The following is a 20,761-nucleotide window of genomic DNA, read 5'->3' as shown; positions in this document are numbered from 1 at the left end:
TAAGGAACAACTTTCATGTTTACCATTTCCTCAAATTCCCACTGCAACAGTGCTTAATGGAACAGTAAATTTAGGCTTCAAAAACTGAAAATTCTGCCCTCTTGGTTTTAAGTTTAGAAATGGTATGGGTGCTCAATCCCAACAAGTTTTAAATGTAAAATGTGGTACATTGGGAGTGTTAAAACCAATGTACCTATTTTCTATCCAAAAGTCAACATTTTTGTTAACCAATGAGGTAAATAGTGACACCAAAACTTGAAATTCAAAAATTGAAGAATTCAAAAGTATCAAATGCCCTAGTATACCTAACAAGATTGGTTTGGATAGTTTGGCATGCCAATAGGGTTCAGTTAGCAGTACTGCACATGGCAATATGCCATTCTGTGATTTTATGGATTTTAGCCATTCTGACCTTGTATTGAGATGTGGCCTCGTGCCTGATATTATTTACAGCTTGTTAGCTGTTCTGTTGCACACCGGGAGATGCATATGTGACCGATGGTGTGACAGCCCGAGGTACTTGATACCCAGTGCCAGTTTACCCGTTTATCCAGTCCAGTCGTCCAGTATAGGTTACTTGGGCAACCAAATGAATGAAAATGGACAAAGTTAAAGAAATAAATGAATATAACAGATACAAAACAAATAAGACATATACATTAAATACATATTTATTTTCTGCTATTTCTTTTATTTTATTATTGCACCACTAAGCATTATTGCTTAGCGCGTTGCTTTTGCCACGCGTAGGTTCTGGAGATACAGATTGTGAGCCCAGTAAACCGCAAACTGGGTGAGTCCATCATGCAGTTCTGCACAGTGTCCGTGTCACCTCAACTTCTGCAGTGCATTGGTAGGACACTAGGTGTCATTTTGGTATTTTGTAACTATTTTTTTTTTTATTTTCTCGTATGTAAATGAACTTATGTAATGTATTTTGAGCTTCATGTAAATAATGAAGATTTATGGTTATGTATGGAAGTAATTTGAGTATTTATTTGTTGTTTATATATGAGTAACCTGAGAAATGATGATTGAGAACTGAAATTGAAAAATATTGAGTTTGTGATGATATTGGAGTTTGAGATGATTGAATATGGTTACTGGAAGTGTTTTTCACAGGTTCCAAAGAACTGTTTTCTCCATTTTTAGCCGGTACTCTGCTGGATTTTCTTTAAAATTTTCGGAACCTCAAATAAATTATAATTTCGATAAATGGCTCAAATATATTATATTTCACAAGTTATATTCAAAAGCATGATAAAAATTGATTAAGGTAAAATAGAGTGTGCCGATACACCGTGTGACATTGCTTACTCGGATATACTGTATACGGGTAAGGGGTGTCACATGTCACCTCCTCAGCAATGCATGTAGATAGGGCTCATATTAAGCATATAATGTATTTTGTATATTTTAATTATTTCTTATGTTGTAATTCAATTTAAGAATTTGTATTGAATAAGTTTGTGATTTACTTAAACTATAAAATATGTAAACTGTGAACTTATGTAATTAGTTGACAAATTATGTTACTTAATGGAATTGAACATTTTGATATATGAGTTGATTCTGAATATGAATGAGATTGAAATTGCGAATATGGAAAATATGTGATATTTACTACACTATTCAGATTTAATAAACAACTTTAGTGCCTAAACCATTTTTGAACAAATAAAGTTTTGAAATTAACAGTGAACAGGACAGCATAAGATAGGGTGCTCCGGCACACCGTGTGGCACGCCTTGCTCGGTTACACTGTAGACGGGTGAGGGGTTACTATCACACCTTACCCCTCTGTAAGGCATAAAATAATCCCGTAGAATACCTAATGAACTACCGAACTTCACCTACCGATAACTCATTAAGTACCCCACAAAGGATTTTAAAATAATTTTCTTACTTTTTATAAGTAGTGAGAATTTTTTAATAGATATTAAAATCATTTATTCGAAATTTTAAAACTAATAAAATTTTTGTCCCATTTTATTTTGCTGCAAATTTTATAGAAATTTCGGCAGAGTGTCGTCTGTATTTTGAGAAAACAGTTCTTCAAATACCTGAAAAAAACACTTTCAATTTATCTCAACAACTTCTTCAATTTCACAACCATCCCAATCAATTTCAATATAATTTATCAATTTTCAAAATTCAACAGTCATCAATTTCATTCAAATTAATGCAAAATACTTCCATTCATATTTCGTTAAAGATAAAACAATTTGTATACATCTTTCCTAAGCAGCTTGGTCAATGGAGATGCCAACATGGAGAATCCCTTCACAAATCTACGGTAGTATCCAGCTAACCCCAGAAAACTGCGAATCACTTTGATATTTCTGGGTGGCTTCCAATTAAGGACAGCTTTTATCTTGTTAGGATCCACCTTAATACCCTCTACTGATGCTACATGCCCCAAGAAAGATATTTCTTTCAGCCAAAATTCACACTTCAAAAATTTGACATATAGCTGTTTCTCCCTCAAAGTTTACAGTACAATGCGCAGATGTCTATCATGCTCTTCTGCATTCCTCGAATAAACCAATATATCATCTATGAATACTAGAACAAACTGGTCAAGGTATGGTCTGAAGATAGTGTTCATCAGATCCATAAAAGCAGCCGGAGCATCAGTTAACCCGAATGGCATGACCAAGGACTTATAACGGCCATAACGGGTTCTAAAGGCAGTTTTAGGAATACTCTGCTCTTGTACTTTTAGCTGATAATAACCTGATCTCAGGTCAATTTTGGAGAACACAGCTGCACCCCTCAACTGATCAAACAAGTCATCAATGCGGGGCAATGGATATCTATTCTTTATTATCACCTTATTAAACTACCGATAATCAATGCATAAGCGGAGAGTGCCATCTTTCTTCCTAACAAACAACACTGGCACTCCCTAAGGTGACACACTAGGGCGGATAAAGCCCTTGTCAAGCAGCTCTTGCAACTGCACTTTCAATTCTTTTAGTTCTGCTGGTGCCATTCTGTATGGCATTCTAGAGATTGGATCTACACCAGGCATAACATTAATTTCAAACTGCACTTCTCTTTTTGGAGGTAATCCTGGCAATTCATCAGGAAATACATCCGAAAAGTCACATACCATAGGAATGTCCCTCAATGCTGGACTACCCACTTGGGTGTCTATCACATGTGCCAAGTACGCCTCACACCCCTTCCTAATCATTTTTCTGGCCAGTGCAGCTGAAATGATGTTTGACAGCAATAACTGCCTCTTCCCATGTATTACTACATCACCATACTGAGGGAGACCAAAAGTGACTGTCTTTAGTCTACAGTCAATCATTACATGATGCCTGGCTAACCAATCCATGCCTAAGATAATGTCATAATCTCTAAAGGGCATTTCAAACAAATCTGACAGAAAAACATGTCCTTGGATCACCAAAGGATAGTCTCTATAGATTCTATTGACCCGAACTTCTTGTCCTAACAGACTAGTTACTAGCACTTCAAAACCCATTTTATATATCATTACTTTTTGAACCCAATGTAACACCCTCACTGTAGTAATTCCATACATTCTACTGTTTCGGTGACCGGTGTAGGTCCGGACAACTAGAACGTCTGGAAAAATATTTAGACTAGAGTGAGGAGCCATAAATAACTCAAACATTAATACGAAAAATTTAGAAAAAATTTTAGAAATAAAATACAACCAAGTTAAATGAACAGGTGCCCTAGCGATGGGTAATCCAGTGGGAAGTTGCGATCTTCGCAACTAGAAGCCCTAAACTCTGGAGAAAATTTATAAAACAATTTTTGAGACTCCAGAGAAGATTCATTGAGGTTTCTATGGAATTAGAATACCAAGAAAATACTTAGAAAATTTTTTCGATCGGTACAGACAATTTTAGTCTGTTAAGCCAAACGGAGGACATTTTGGTCATTTCGTCTTTAGAGATGATTTTTGGCCGACTTGTCCAGTTAAGTAAATAATTATAATGATCTAAAATATGAATAAATATTGCTAAAAATTTAATTGAAAATGAGTAGTAAAGAAAAGAAAAAGAAAATGAAAGAAATTAGGAATTATGACATCACATGATGCCATTAACAATGCCTCCACCCAATCACCATTTGACAAACTAATAAAAATGGATAAAAAATGAATTTAAAATGTGAAAAAGCCATCTTCTTCTCCAGCAAAATCTGTTGTCCCAATTCCTCCTCACCATTCTCTCTCAACTTTCTTCATTTCCACCATAGATCCACCATTCCAAGCTTTCAAACCACCACCCTCTCTTCACCAAAATTGTTGGAAACCTTGAGGGAACTTCATATCCAGCCTTGAAGTGAAGAAAACACACCAAATTTTCAAGTGAGAAATCTGGCCAGAAGTGGAATACAAGGGGGAAGTGGAGTTTGAATGAAGTGAAGGGTGATTAAAGGTTGTTTGAAGCCAAGAGACCAAGGTTAGTGCTATCAATCCCTTTGGATTTTGAAGTTGCACCAAATTGATTTAGGTTTTGCTAAATTGGGAATTTCATTTTATGTTGATAAATTGATGTGTTGAGATTAATTATGGAGTATTTCAAGTGTATTGAATGTGATTGAAGTTGGTAGTAGTATGGAATGGGAGGTATTGGAAGTGTTGTGTTCATGCAGGATTTTTTGAACTTTGAGTCCAGTACATAAATGTGACCATAAGTAGAGTTAGGTTACTCCAATTGGTGTGAGACAAATTAGAAATTAAACTTAGGACATAATGACACATTTTTGGTGGAGAAACTATGCCCAGAAAACCAACTTAGGATAACCTAAAAACTGCCCCAATCCGGGTGACCAACATGCTGTCACTGGAAAATAACTAAATAAACAGTGTTGGTTCAAATGGTCATAACTCAGTGTAGAAAAGTTCAATTGATCTGAAATTTTACCAGCATAAAGCTGAGACATAGCCCTACAACTTTCTTGAAGAATACAAATCCAAATCCTGATCATAACCTAGTCAAATTGCCAACCAAACTTAGGTCACCAAATATGCTAGAACCAGTTTTGCCCAGAATTCTGGATTCGGTCAAATCCGGCCAGTTATGGTTTTTAGGCCATAACTTGAGCTACAAAACTTCAAATGGAGTGATTCAAAAAAGTAAATGTAACTAGACACAATAAGGAACAACTTTCATGAAGATAATTTTATCAAATTCCTATTGTACGAATGACCAATGGAACAGTAAACCTAGGGTATGAAATCTGAAAATTTTGAATAACATAAGATAAGCTTTGAAATGGTATTGGAAATCAATACCAACAAAAATAAAATGCAAAATGTGGTATCTTGGAGAAATTAGGTTCAATAAATTTATTATGTATTAAAAAGTCAACAATTTGAGTGAATAGTAATGTGAATAGTAATACAAAGACACAAAGTATAACAACTAAATTGGTAGAGGAAATTATGGTATGAAATTTGGAATCCATGAAACATTCATGGATTACTTGGAATAAAAATAGTAATTCACCTAAATGACTCAATGAACATTTAAGTTATGTGAGTATATAGTTAAGATTTGTATTCCCATTACTAGTAGGTCTAATAAAACATGAGTGATACCACTTGAATATGAAATGAAATTAATCTAGATGGATTGTTGAGTATAAATGGGATGAGGTTTACATTAGGATTTATGTTTCCATTACAAATAAGATAATAACACATTGTATGAGTTATGAATTCATATAAATATTGTAATGAATAAATGAATCATATGAAAATATGAATGAAATATTAGTTCTCTTTATAAGAGAAAGGAAGAATGTTTTGAGTACAATGGTATATGAACACCATCGTTGTGAATTGTGATCAATATGAATGATGTAAGGAATGTATGAATATTATGATGAATGTATAAATTATGAAATTTATCATGAAATAATAAAGTCATAAAATACAATTTATTAATATTTAATGATATTATGTGCCCTTGTATTGCCTAGACATGTGTGTCAGATTGGATAGTTTGGCATGCCAATAGGGTATTATTTTAGCAGTACTGCGAAAGGCTTTATGCCTGTATTCATGACTTTATGCCCGTATTCATGGCTTTATGCCTGTATTCATGGCTTTATGCAAACATTCATGGCTTTTATGCCCAATTATGTGTTATCATGGCTTTTTAGCCATACTAACTGCATACGTGGTTGACGTTCTGCGTCCCATAGTATGACGGCTCGTGGCACCGCAGTGTCCAGTGCCAATGACCCGTTATCCAATTTAGTCAGCCTGTCATAGGTTACTTGGGCAGTGAAATTTATTGAAATAAATTAAGAATATTAGTAATTAAAAATATTAGAAATTAAATAAATGAGTAAGATGACCTAAAATAAATTAGAATAATTATTTATTAGAAAGAATCGAAACGAACTGGACCGATATTAAAATTTACTTATTATGAAATAAAATGAGACAACTTAGAAAGTATTGAGAAAATGCTAAAAGATTAGCAAAGAAAATTATAACATACATAAATATTGCAAATGTGACTTACATAATAATATAAGCATAAATTTATTATTTTTAGATCATTTTTCTATGTACATTATTATTGTACATTGGCGAAATAAACACTTCCAAAGAAGACTAAATTATGATAAAACATATTAAATTTTATAAACTGCATGTGAAGTATAAATAAATCTTAATTATTTGAATTATGTTTTATTTCTATCTTTATTTGTATATTATTTCCTTGTTATATTATTGCACCACTAAGCAGCAATGCTTTGCGCGATGGAATTGTTTCCTCGCGTAGGTATTGAAGGTAAAGCCCAGATAAAAATATTAAATAGAGATTTTGAAGTTCTGTTTTACAAAAGTGTCTAAAGTATTCAAGATTGTCACCTCCTCAGCAATGCATATAGATAGGGCCCATATAGATCATATTTTATATTTTGTATAAAATGCTTAGATATTATATTATAATGTATATTATGAACAGGTAATCAATAGGAATGCGATGTAAATTAATAAATTAGCTTTTTCATATGTAATTAATTTATATATCATGTAAATTATAAAATTTTGTAATTATTTTGTAAGTTATGTAAATTAAGGAAATTTGAAAATTTTGCTTATGTAATTTTAGAATGTTTACATATAAATTGAGTATGAATGGAAATGTATGGAAATGATTATGAAATTGAAACGTATGGATAAGATTTGAAATATGAGAAAATTATGAGAATGATTGATGAGATAATTATGATTAACATGGATAAGATTTTATTTTGAAAATATTGTTGAATTTCAAATAGGTGATTGAAATATGCCAAACGATAATAAAATAAGGGAAACTCCGTTGGTTTCTCCGTCGAAAAATAATTGATATTAAATTAAACGAATTCAAAATTATTAAAAAAAATAAAGTAAGATAAGTTAGGGTGCTCCGGCACCGATTGTAGCAGGCCTTGCTTGGCTACACTGTAGTCGGGTGAGGGGTGTTACACCCAAGTCCATCTCCGTGCTTTGCCGATGTGGGATTTGCCTAAGGTATCTTTCTCCCCCCCCCCCCCCCTTTCGGGACTCAGCGTCCTTGCTGAGGTTTGCCCCACCATCGCCCAAGAGGACACGCGAGGGGCTCTGATACCAATTGTAACGATCAGGGTCTAACCACTAGAGGAATTGTCCGCTTTGGCCATAAGCCTCACGATTTTGTCCCATAGGTGGAATGGAGAACTTCCCAGGAGGTCATCCATCCTAGGATTTCTCTCAAGCAAGCATGCTTAACCCTGGAGTTCTTCCAACTCTCCAGACCATTGCACCAAAAGGCGCCTCTAGTGATTAGTTCCCCCATCTTATATATCATTACTTTTTGAACCCAAGATCATCTCCGTGCTTTGCCGATGTGGGATTTGCCTATCAGAGTGGTGCAGCGGAAGATGATTGGGCAAGAAATTGTTTAGCAAACTGAAGAGAAAATCAGATTGATCAGAGATTGACTTAAGACTGCATCTGACCGTCAAAAGTCCTATATTGATTTGAAGAGAAGATATATTGAGTATACAGTGGGTGAGAAAGTATTCCTCAAGGTTTCTCCTTGGAAGAAGATTATGAGATTCGGCAGAAAGGGAAAACTAAGTCCTCGTTTCATTGGGCCATATGAGGTTCTGCAAAGGGTGGGTCCTTTGGCATATCGTTTGGCACTACCTCCAGAGTTGGAGAAGATACATAATGTCTTCCATGTGTCTATGTTGAGGAGGTATCGATCAGACCCATCTCATGTACTACCAGTAGAAGAAATTGAAGTGAATCCAGACCTTACATATGAAGAAGAACCCATAGAGATTCTGGCTTATGAGGTGAAGCAGCTACAGAATAAGCAGATCCCGTTAGTGAAAGTACTGTGGAACCATCATTCAGGCCAGGAGGCTACTTGGGAACAAAAGGAGGACATGAGGAGACAACACCCATAGCTGTTCAAATATTGATACCAGGTAAAATTTCGAGACGAAATTTATTTTAAGGAAGGGAGAATTGTAACACCCCTATTTGCATAGCCTGGTATATTTCACTATTCCGGTGACCAATGTCGGTCTGAATAATTTAGGGGATTAAAGCCACACTTAAGACAACTAGATAAGCCCTAAATACAAATAATTAGTAATTGTCAATTAGTTAAGTATAAATAAGAAAAACAAAATATAAGAGGTTAAATAAGCCAAGTTCTAGTGGTACTTCTGGGAAGAGGAAGAAATTTGGTGGACCTAGTAGAGGTCGAGGTAGAAGGTTTGAAAGGGGCAGATTCTCTAGACAGAGACCCCATAGGTGTGGTCAGCAGTCAAGCAGGGGTTCACATCCTCCCCGCCCCTATGAGACTTGTGGCAAGATTCATGGGGGAGAATGCTATTGGGCAACAGGAGCCCGATCGTTATAGTTACACCTAGAAAGAGTGGGTCCATTAGCACACAGATTTGCTGACCTCTAGAATTAAAGTTCAAACTTAATTTATGGTGAGGAGCTCATAAGGATCTTGGCACACGAGGTTAAGCAGTTAAGAAATAAATAAATACTTCTGGTTAAAGTGCTATAGAACTATCATCTAAACCATGAAGCCACATGGAAATGTGAGAAGGGCATAAGAAGACAATACCCACGATTATTTAGAGACTGACATTAGGCAAATTTCAAGGACAAAATTCTTTTAAGGAGGGGAGAATTGTAACACCCTCACATTGAACAGTTTCATACAGTCTACTGTTCCAGCAACTGATGTCTGTCCGGACAGTTAGGATGTTCAGAATCATAATTAAGTCACCTAGAAAAGCCATAAATAAAAATAAATAACAATTAGATGAAAGGTAAAAAGGAAATAAAGAAAAACAAAGCATAATCAATTAAATAAGCCGAGGTCTCGATGATGGGCGACCAAATCAGGAAGTGACTACGAGCTCAGTCGTTACCAAGATTTCATGTGGGACCCTATGACACCTCAGGCCTAAGGAAAATTGCAAAGCTAATGGTAGTATGAAAATCACAGAAAAGAATAGAGAACCAGCTCAAATAATTGAATCAGAGTTCAAGAAGTAATCTAGTATTATTGGAAAAACAGATCAGACCGATAATGGGCAATATGGTAAATTCACCCTCAGAGGTCACTCTTGGCCTAAATGTCCATTAAAATATAGGAAGTTAAATTTATGAAAAATAGATTATAAGTGAAGAGAGGTGTATGGAAGAATGAAAAAAGAGAAAAGAAAATTCAAATTTAAGTGATTATGACATCATGATGACATTAGAGTGACATCAAAATTAATTATAATTTTAATTATTAAATTTTATAGATAATTATACATAATAAGACCTAATTAAAAGAAGACAAATTGTCTTCTTCTTTTTTTTCAAGAATAGCCGAATTCTTCTCACCTCTCTCGCTCTCCACTTTCTCTTTTCCACAATTGATAAACACCTTAAGCTTATGAAACCCCAAAATTAACCCATAATTTTTATAGTCACTTCACTAAAAACCCCTAATTAGACCTTAGTAGGAAGGATTGAAGGGAGAAATTAAAGAAATTGAGAGAGAAAATTTAATATTCAAAAGCTCCATATAAGGTAAGTCTTTCTCTTAGTTTAAATTTAGTTATACTCATTGAAATGGAGTTGAACAACTAGAAAATTGCTTAAAATTGAAAAGAAATAATGCATGGACCCAAGCCATGAATTTCGGCCAGCTTGTAAGGGTGAGGAATTTGAGGAGTTTGATTTAAATTAACTATACTTTATGATGTTTAATGAGTTGTTATACATGATTGTGAGGTGAATTGGCATGAAGTAGGAATTTGGGAGGAATTAGGTTTATGGAAAATTAGGGTTTTGGTGTAAAATTAGGGTTTTGAGAATAATTGACCAAATTGATGTTTGATGCTTAATTTTGGGCAATTGGAGTGCTTATGAATGCAAATTGATGAATGGAATTGAGAATGGTTTATGGTGTCGTGTTGCTGGATTCTGGATAGCCTGACCTCTTTCCATTTAAGAGGTTGTAAGTTGAATTGCATGACTCCAATTGGTGTGAAGCCAATTGGAGATGAAATTAGGGTTATAATGCTAAACTTGCCCAAAAAGTGACCACAAGTTGGTCTAAAATTTAGTTGAATCCGGAATTAGTACCCTATTATTGGGCATAATTGACCAAATGAACAATACATGTTCAAATGATCATAACTTTGTGTAGAGATGTCCAAATGACCTGATTTTTAAACCATTAGTAAGCTTAGACATAGTAGAATAACTTTTATTAAGAATACAAATTCAAATTCTAACCATAACCTATTCAAATTACCAATCAAAATTAGGTCACCAAATCTGCCAGAACTAAAATTTGCCCAGAAAATCTAGAAATGACTAATTCGGTCAGCCTTAGTAAAAATGGCATAACTTCAATTACAAAACTCCAAATGGAGTGATTCAAAAAGGAAATTAAAGCTAAGACATTAAGGAACAACTTTGATGAAGAAATGTTGGCTAAATTGCCACTGTAGATAGGTCTAATGAAACAGTAAACATAGGTTACTAAAATTGAAAATTTGGAAATTCTCTTAGGAAGCCTTGAATTTCAATTGGTAATTAATGCCAACAAAATTGTAGACCAAAATGTGGTATGACCATGTGGTTGGAAATGGTATACCTATTAAGTATGAAAAAGTCCACATTTTGCCTAATTAGTCAAATGAATAGTAACTCCAGGACCCTAAATACAATAATTCAACTTATAAGACCTAGTAGGTAAATTTAGTATGCAAAAATAAAATTATTGGAATTAGTTAGTAGAAGTGGTTTGAATGGATACTGAAACACTTTAAAATTATGTGTTTCAGTTGGAAAGGAGTCTTCGAATGAAGAAAGAAAATTGGACTAAATCAAGGGAAGCAAAAGAGGTTTGTGTACAACTAGCCTATTTCGATGTTTTAAATTTATAATGAGTTTTGAATGAACTTGATAATTGTATTTTCTCTTGTGTATGAGAACTTTAATTCATTGAATGACTTTGTTTGATTTAATTATGTTTTTTTCTATGCATTTAAGAATTTATTGCATGGTTTTAAGAATTATAAATTGTGAATTTGATGTGTTGCCAACCTTGTGCATGGATTTACAATGATTAAATATGTTTAGTGATTTGTAAATACTTTTTGTGAATAGAAATTGTTTTGAATATGATTTGAAGCCACAGTTGGCATGGCAATGTGATTGAATTCCTCATTAGCTTGTCTAATGGGATGAACATGTTATTCCCTCTCTGTTTGAAGTGTTGAGGTATGTACAAGTTGAGGAAGAATTGAATGAGTACTTATATTTGCTAGCTGGCCCGTGTATACCCGTTTAGCCTTTAGTTCTTGGGAAAATTAGCTTTGTCGTGATGTACAACCCGACATTGTTTTAGTGTTATGCTCTAAGCTATGTGAATGTTTTCAACATCCTTAAATCATGCATACTTTGATAAATGTGATTGAAACAAATATTTGTTAGTGGTTGGAAAATGATATATTGTTTCATGGTTTAAGAAAATATAAATATTTCAATTGCTTTATTATAAATTGGATAAATTATTATTACTCGATCAAATGCTATTCATCAAATAATTAGTGTGATTGAAATTATCGATTTGGATTTTATGAATTTTGAAGAAATTAAATATTTTGAGCCTTTTTACTATGATTTGTCAAATTATATTTTGTATTAAATTTTAATTTATTTGTTGTGCACCACTGAATTCACCGCTCAGTGATAGCATTGTATGCTGTCGCAGTTGAAAGAAAGGATAGAGCAGCTGAGTGAGATCACTTGAAGCTATGACTTGAAGATGTATTGGGAATATTTTTTAGCGCATTGTCGGTATACTCATATACTTTAGATTTTAATGTAATCATGTAACTATTTATATGTAAGAACGTTCGAGCAGTTATATAAAAACGTTTGTAAGATTAATTTTGGAATGTAATCAAATGCAAATTATTGTAATATTAGCTTGAGATTTTATTTACTTATATATTTTTGTAAAATTAATTTTATCAATCTAATGGATGTAATATTTAAATTTCTTTCTGAGTCTTGTGGATAATGAATCATTTTCTTGATGACGAGTTGATTGCTTGAAATGAAATGAAAAATGATTTGTGAAATGTTGAGATTGAACTGGGAACATTTTTGTAAATTGCCTTTTTTAGGTGATTTGAAAAACTGTTTTTTAAAATTTTTAGTCTGTACTCTGTCGAAATTTTTGTAAAATTTTTAAATGTTAAATTAATTTCAAATAAAGTTTATGGCATCACCACAAAATTTTAAAATGCTTAATTATTCCTAAAAAGTTTTATGATAGATATTGGATTTAAAAATATTTAGTTTAAATTTTTGTCACCACGCCAGATTGTTAAATGGAATTATTTTGCCAAAATCCCTCGTAGTATATTTAATAGATTATCAGTAGGTAAAGTACGGTAATTTATTAGGTATACTACGGGATCATGTTACATCTTACAGAGGGGTAGGGTGTGACAGGAAGAGTGAAGATTAAGCTGCATGGTGATCAAGTAAAAGTTTTCGATGAAGTGAGATATGTTCCTAGATTTGAAAAGAACTTAATTTCCTTGGGTAAATTAGATTCTTTGGGTTATAGGTGTTTAATTCATGGTGGAGTCATGAGAGTTAACCGAGGTGCTCTTATGATCATAAAGAGCGAGAAGATTGGTACAAAGAATCTCTATAAATTGGAAGGAAGCACATTGATTGGAAGAATGCAAGTGGAAGCAAGAGTCAACACCAACAATCAAGAGTGCAAGGAAGTACCCAAGAGAAAATTGACTTTTGCAGAAATTGTAAAAGCTAATTCCATTTGACTTAGAGGTGGAGATTGTTAGAGTCCAAGTCCAATTAGAATTAGAAAGTATAATTAATTTAGGAAGTATAATTAGTTTAGAAAGTTTAGTAGAATTTAAATTATGAAATTTAATAATTAGAGTCTTAAAAGGACTAGGTTTTAATGACCTATATGTATGAATAGTTGATTAGCCATTATAGGAAATGTATTTACAGAAAGCCTATAAAGTGGAGAGCTGTGTTGAATTTCGTGAGTTTTGTTTGAGTGATTTTGAGAGTGAGAAAAATAATTAGTAGTTATAATTATTTTTCCTTAATAGTGAATTTGTTTAGCAGAGTAGGCTTATGTCGAAACACGTTAAATCTTATATTCTTTATTTTGTATGGATGTGATTTTTTATGATATTTTAATTTTAAATTAGTTGCATTCTGCTATATAGATTAACATCAATAATTAAAATTTATAAATTTTTTGATATTACTTTTTTCTATGTCATATTAGACCTCTTTTTTCCCTTTCTCCCTTTAAAAGAAACAATTATATAGAAAATAAACTCCATAAAAAAAGTGATAAAATGAGACAAATAAAATAACAAAAAGTTGATAAGTTAAGAAGAGATTTAAATTTATTGAAAGTAAATAAAGGGCAAAAAAAGACTATTGCTAATTAACAATGATAATTTTAAACCAAATTTCAGATTAAAAAAACCATCCCTCTATTTCGAAATTAAAATTTTATAAGTATTTAACTTAATTAATTTTTTTTATCAATCCCTTATTTGAAGTGAAAGACTTAAATTTTTTAATTTAAAAAATTTTATTTTAAAAAAAATAAAAATTAAGCATAAATGATTTGCCTGTGAATTTAATTAATTTTTTTAAATAATTTATTTTACGAAAAGCTTAAAAAAAAAAAAAAAGAGAGAGTAACATCATTTCTTTTTCAATCAAACAATATAATAAAGGAATAATCTCTTGGACATCTCTCTTGGACAGATTACTTTTTTCATTTATATTGGACAGGTGAGATCTGGAGATTTAGTTTTGATTTTGTTCATTAGTGTGAGAGTATATATATATAGAAAATATCTTTGACCTTTCCTGCAACTTGTCTCTAATTGAATATATTACAAATTTCTAGGTACGAATAACATTAAACATGTGACCAAATTTTCTATTTGCATGCATTTAAAATAAGAAAAATAATTTTAAAAAAATTATTAAAAATAGGGATTAAATTAATGAGGATTTAAGTACAATTATTATTTCAATGTACAGAAGGACAAAAGCAAAATATGGCATGTACTCAAATAGCCTATTAGCCTCAATCTTATTTTACATTAAACATAAAATGTTTATAAATTTGCACCACATTATCCTCTTATATTTGTTGATATTCAAAGAAGTTAACATTTAAATTTTAATTTAAAAAAAAAATTCTTAAATATTTTTAATGTTAAAGTTGAAGAAAATCTTATAACAAAAATATAACATTTAAATCTAAAAGTTAGCATCAAAACCTTTCATAAAATTTTATTTCCTCAAATCAAAATATTTCAACAAATTATTTCTTCAATATTTTTTCATTATCATCCCATTTTTATTCATTTATTTTTTTACATGACTTTAACTGAAATTCAAATTTAAGATCTTACAATCTTAAAAAAGACTAAACAATAAATTGAAATATTTCAACAAAATTTTTCAAAAATATGAATTTTAACTCAAATTTGAAGTTAAAAATCATCCTATTTTCGCTTGAATTTTTTGCCCAAATTTAAGAAGAAATTTCAAAAAAAATTATACTTTTTAAATTGTTTAAGACTGAAATAAAAAACTCTTAATTTTCCTTTTTTATTAGTACATATATCCAGTAAAAGGATATCCATCAATTCTTATTTTGACAACCTTAATATTTGTGCTTCATGCGCAATTTTTTTTTCTTTAAAAAAAATTTCATTTTTATAAAATAAGTAAATTCCTATATTTAGTATGCAAATTAAACAAAATATAAATAAATTTATGCCAAATTTATTTTTTTTTAATTTTGTTCTATGTAAATTATTTAATTATTTGTATATATATATATTAAAAAAAAGAAAAGAAAACAAAACAAAACATAAGCGCATGAGGGTCCCATAAAATAAAGGTAGGCTACCATACCAACTGCTACCATGACTTTATTAACTGGCTGGTAATATAAATTTTGGTGGCATAGAAAGTGAAGGGAGCTGAACATTATCCTTTTCTCTGTATATACATAATGAGAAGTTGAGAAAGAGAGCTTAGAATATATGCCAATGGCATTAGAAAGCAACCAAACTAAGCAAGTGGAGAACATCATTCACGTTAATGGTGGAGATGGCATTCATAGTTATGCTCGCAACTCTTCCCTCCAGGTCTCTCACTTTCTTTCTTTCTTTCTTTCTTTCTTTTTTCCTATATGATATATTGCTAGTTATATATGCTTCTTTCTTTTTCTCTATATGATATATTGCTAGTTATATATGCTTGCAACTGTGAGGATACTTGATTTGCCTAATAAGTTAATTAAATCTACTTATAAATAGAAAGTCGTAAGTAATTTAATATTTAGTTTAACTTATAAACTAAAAAAGTTACTTAAAATAAGTAAAAAATTATAAAAAAAAATACTCATTATTTATGAGTTATTTATTATCTTAAAATTACTTTTTGACCAAGTAAAAGATTATATTATCTTAATAATTTTTTAAAAATATCAACACTATCTTCATCTTAACTATTATAATATTCAATTATATATATATATATATATATATATATATATATATATATATATATATATATATATATATATATATATATATATATATATTTGTTATTTTAATAAATTAAGTTACATTTAAGTACTTTTTAACTAAATATTTAAACTAATTAAAAATTACTTTTAAGTAATTTTAGTAAATAATTAACTATTTATTTTTAAATTAACTTGTAAGCTAAAAATAAATTTTAAGTCAAAAGTTAATAACAAGTAGCTAAATCAAATATCTTCTATATCCTTTCTCTATCTCTATGTCTATCTTGTCTCATTATTATTAAATAAAAAAGGAAAAAAGTTAATAACAAGTAGTTAAATCAAATATTTTCTATATCCTATCTCTATCTCTATGTCTATCTTATCTCATTATTATTAAATAAAAAAGGAAAAGCGAGTTAATCTTGGATCACCAAAATTCAATATATATGTAGTTATTACTTTACCATACCAACCGCTACTCTATTTCAAACTTTTATAAAAGAAATAATTTATTGAAAATTAAAGCATCGTCATTGCAAATAGTCATGGGTAGCATCCAAGACATCAGCCTTAAAATAGAATAAAATAAGTTCGCTTAAACTTTGATATTACAACTTGAATTTGATTTGTTTAAAATGTATTAAAATTAAATTCGACTTAAACTAAATTGGTGTTAATCTTGGTTATAATCTAAATGAATTAAGCATGAATTTACTTCATTTATAATCAAAACAAATGAATTTAAGTCATTTCATTTATAATCTAAATAAGTAAACTCGAGTTCAACTTATTTATATAAATCGAGTTTAAGCCCATAAGATATAGAAAATTTTTAAAATCTACTAAGCCAGTAATGAAAATCTAATACCACCAACACTAGATTTTAATAAATTTTTAATTTAATTTAAGTCCTGTTAAAATCAATTTTAGTTTCAAGCCATATAGTGAAGCTGGGACCCCTGCATTCTCATTAAAATTCAGATGTGGGAGAAGGGAGGGCTTTCAGCTCATGCGGTATACCATAACAACATTCACTAACTATCAAAGATGTAGTGGTGTAGCTTTAATTAGAACGGCTTGCTTATTTTCTTCCCCGATGTGCCAAGTTAATGAGCTTGTAAACTACTTTGTTAAGCAAGCCAGCTTATTGAACCAATCAGCCCGTGAGTCTCAAAAAATTGATTATTAGTGATCTCGGGTTCGACACCCTAAAGTTAGACTTGAACTTGGCTTCATATAATTTATTTTTATATAATTTAATTAATTGATTGCTGATGAGATCAGCGCGTCCAGGAAATTTAATTGTCTGATTGTCAATGGACTTTTGACAATCCCAACGGACTTCCTAAATGCTCAAGAGCCGTTGGTCTTAGAAATGAAGTCCGTTTTCTAAAATGTTCTTCTATTTGTCGAAAATTAGGTAAATAAATCTGGATCATTCATTGGTCTCTATGATTGCCAAGAGAAAAAACCGCACATCATTGATGCCAAATGAAGGCTAAGATTGAAAGGAACAAGATGGTAGCCTTGGATTATCTGTTTGATTAGTCTTTTGGCCAAAATCTTAGGATAAATTTTAATAGTTGTCTCTAAATTTAAAAATATAATATAAAATTATTTTAAATTTTAAAATTTTATATAGTAAAATTCTTTTGACTCCTGATAGCCTGTTTATAGGTAACATTCTTATGTAAACGATTTAAAGTGGCATTGATGGGAACAATTCTCTCTTATTTGTGCAACAATAGTAAAACAATTATCATTTTCTTTATAAATCAATCATAAAAGAATTTCAGTCGTATAGGATAAAGAAGCATCTAATATATAGCAATTGATTAGAAAGACTTAACCTTTGAAAAATAATAGTAATTATCTACTATATTGATACTCTGAATTATTCACATTAGAGTGTTAGGATTTGAAGGATTTTGTTATGCAAAATTTTGAAGTTTTGGGAATTATATAACAAAGTTTAAGTACATCCCTATTACAACATTCAAAGTTCAAAGACAACTCCCTAAATTTATCCCAAAATCACTCTGAAAAGCACTGTAGACCAATTTTTCTATCTCTTCAAATGGAATTTTTAATAGTTGGAAGTGAGGTTGGTCGAGATGGCTTTCTGATAGGTGAGCGAGTGAAATAGTGGCATTTTGGCAGCCTGACGACGCTGAGAAGATTAGAATCCTACTAGATTTCTCTATTCAGGTTCGCGGGTTTGATATCATGTTTTCCTACTAGTGTTATTTCTTGGTTTGCTAGAGTTCTAGGGGTGCACCAGATCTGGAAGAAAAGATGTTGGTTTCGACAGATGGTCGACAATGGTTAGGTGAAAATGGAGGAAGGAGCTCTCGGAGGGAGATGGGGTGTCTCCCACATGACCTCTCTCTCCTCCAATTGGGGTGACTTAACAAATATATATATATATATATACAGAGATAGAGAGAGAAAAGTATTCCAAAGATAATGTGATATGACACTTTTTTTGAAGAGCTTGTCACATGTTATCTTCTATTAATAACTCTTTTATATTTTTTTATATTAATTATTATTTAATTTTTTTATTTTTCTTTTAATTATCATTATTCTTTATAATATTACTTTAACATTTATAATTTAAATTATTATTTTTTTAATTTAATTTTTAAAAATTAAAACCTTTGTGATTAAATGTAATATTTGAAATTATTTATATTATTTTTTTTATAAATTAATTTATGTAAAAATATTATTTATCACATGTCATCCACCATAATAATAATAATAATAATAATAATAATAATAATAATAATAATAATTTAAAATAAAAAATAATTTAGAAAATGATGACGACAACAATAACAATATAGCACAGCAGCAGCAACAACAATAATAATAACAACAACAATAATAAAAGATCATTGATAGTAATTAATTTAAAGAAAATTAATCAATAATTTTTAATCTCATAATTAATTATCATATAATTTAATCAATTTTAAATTATTTCATATATTTAATAAATATTTTTATTATATTATTATATTTTTTATTATTTTTATTATAAAATTTTTGTTAAAAAATTAAAAAGACAAAAAGTGTAGTAGATATAAAAAGTTATAAAAATAAAATATAGAGATTTAACTTTTTCATAATTAGTATATATTATTTTTTATGTTAATAATTTAATATTTTTTTTATTTCACTTTTCTAAGATTAATTATTATTATTATTATTATTATTATTATTATTATTATTATTATTATTATCATTATGGTCAACTTATGGTCATGAAATTGAAACGGTCAAGTAAATGAAAAATATTTTACTATCATAAAAATTGAATTTAAATATTTTTGTTATCATTTTTTAATTAAATAATATTTAATTATAAAATTAAACTTTTATTTAAATGGTTTCTATTTGTTTGTCTGTATATAGTATGTCATATGAGACATTTAATAAATATTAATCATTCTCTTCTCATCAAGTATTTTTATTTCACTAAAATGCTCTCAATTCCTTTTTTAATTTACTTTATATTTTTTTATTATTTCTTTCAAAAGTTATTAATTATTATTCTCAAAATTTATTTATTTAAATATATTAAATTAATATTCATTTATTTACTTTTTTTTATAAATTTCTTATTTAATATTTTTTAAACTTTTTAATATTTTATTTCATTATAATTATATATCGAATGTAATTAAAACTAATATTTTGATTATTCATACTTTATTATCATTAATTTTCAACATAATTATTTTCAAATTTTAATTAAATAACAAAATTTTTATATATATATTAGCTTTCAATTATATTTTTATATAGAAGTAGAGTTTCAAAAATAGATAGAAAATATGATTACATTAAAAATTTTGTTGCAAATAAAGATAATTAAAAAAAATTAAAGTTACAATAATTATGAGATTTATCTTTCAAAAAATAGTATATATTTTTAATATTTATTATATTAATAAAAATGATAATATTTTAAAATATTAACTTTTATGGAATGTATTTATCTTATATCATAAATTTATGTAAAACGATAATCATTTTTATGAAAGAATTATTTTATAAAAAAATATCAGATTAATAAAAAATTTTATACTTTATAAAAGTTTAAAGATATAGTATTTTTAAAAAATAATATAATAAAATATTACTTTTAATTAATAATAAGTTATATATTTTCATTATTATTAAAATTAAATATCTAAATCATTATTAGTAATTTAATATATTTTTTTATTATATTAAGAATAAAAAATATTATATTTATATATTTTAAATAATATTATTTTCTCATTAATTTAATATATTTTCTGTAATTTAAAAGGAAAATATTGATTTACATAAATTATGAAATAAAATACAAAAATTTCATGAAATTTTAATTATTTTTTGAATAAAGTAATTTTATTGTATTTTAAACAAAATAATTATAGAAACTACTATTAATATATGTAAAAAAAATTAAATAGATATTTTAATTAATTACACTATAAATTACTTAAAAATTTATTACTATAACAGATAAAAATTTATTAAATTAAATTAAATAAAAGTGAAATTTTAATTAAAAATTAATTTAATGATAATAATTTATATTATTTAAAATATAATTAAAATTAAATTAAAAA

General features: G+C 29.3%; 1 protein-coding gene across 1 annotated transcript in view; it reads left to right on the top strand.

Moving 5' to 3' along the window:
- The window catches only part of LOC110671531 (probable jasmonic acid carboxyl methyltransferase 2), an 88,327-nt gene that overhangs the window by 25,411 nt on the left and 42,155 nt on the right, over positions 1–20,761 (top strand). The window contains exon 2 of the mRNA XM_058134594.1: positions 15,623–15,750. Coding sequence (XP_057990577.1) covers positions 15,623–15,750 — 128 coding nt within the window. The remainder of the gene's footprint in view (positions 1–15,622; positions 15,751–20,761) is intronic.

Source organism: Hevea brasiliensis, chromosome 14 (assembly GCF_030052815.1).
Source record: "Hevea brasiliensis isolate MT/VB/25A 57/8 chromosome 14, ASM3005281v1, whole genome shotgun sequence".
Classification (NCBI taxonomy): Eukaryota; Viridiplantae; Streptophyta; class Magnoliopsida; order Malpighiales; family Euphorbiaceae; genus Hevea; species Hevea brasiliensis.
The sequence above is the reverse complement of the archived record's forward strand: the minus strand, read 5'-3'. Positions and strand labels throughout refer to the sequence as shown.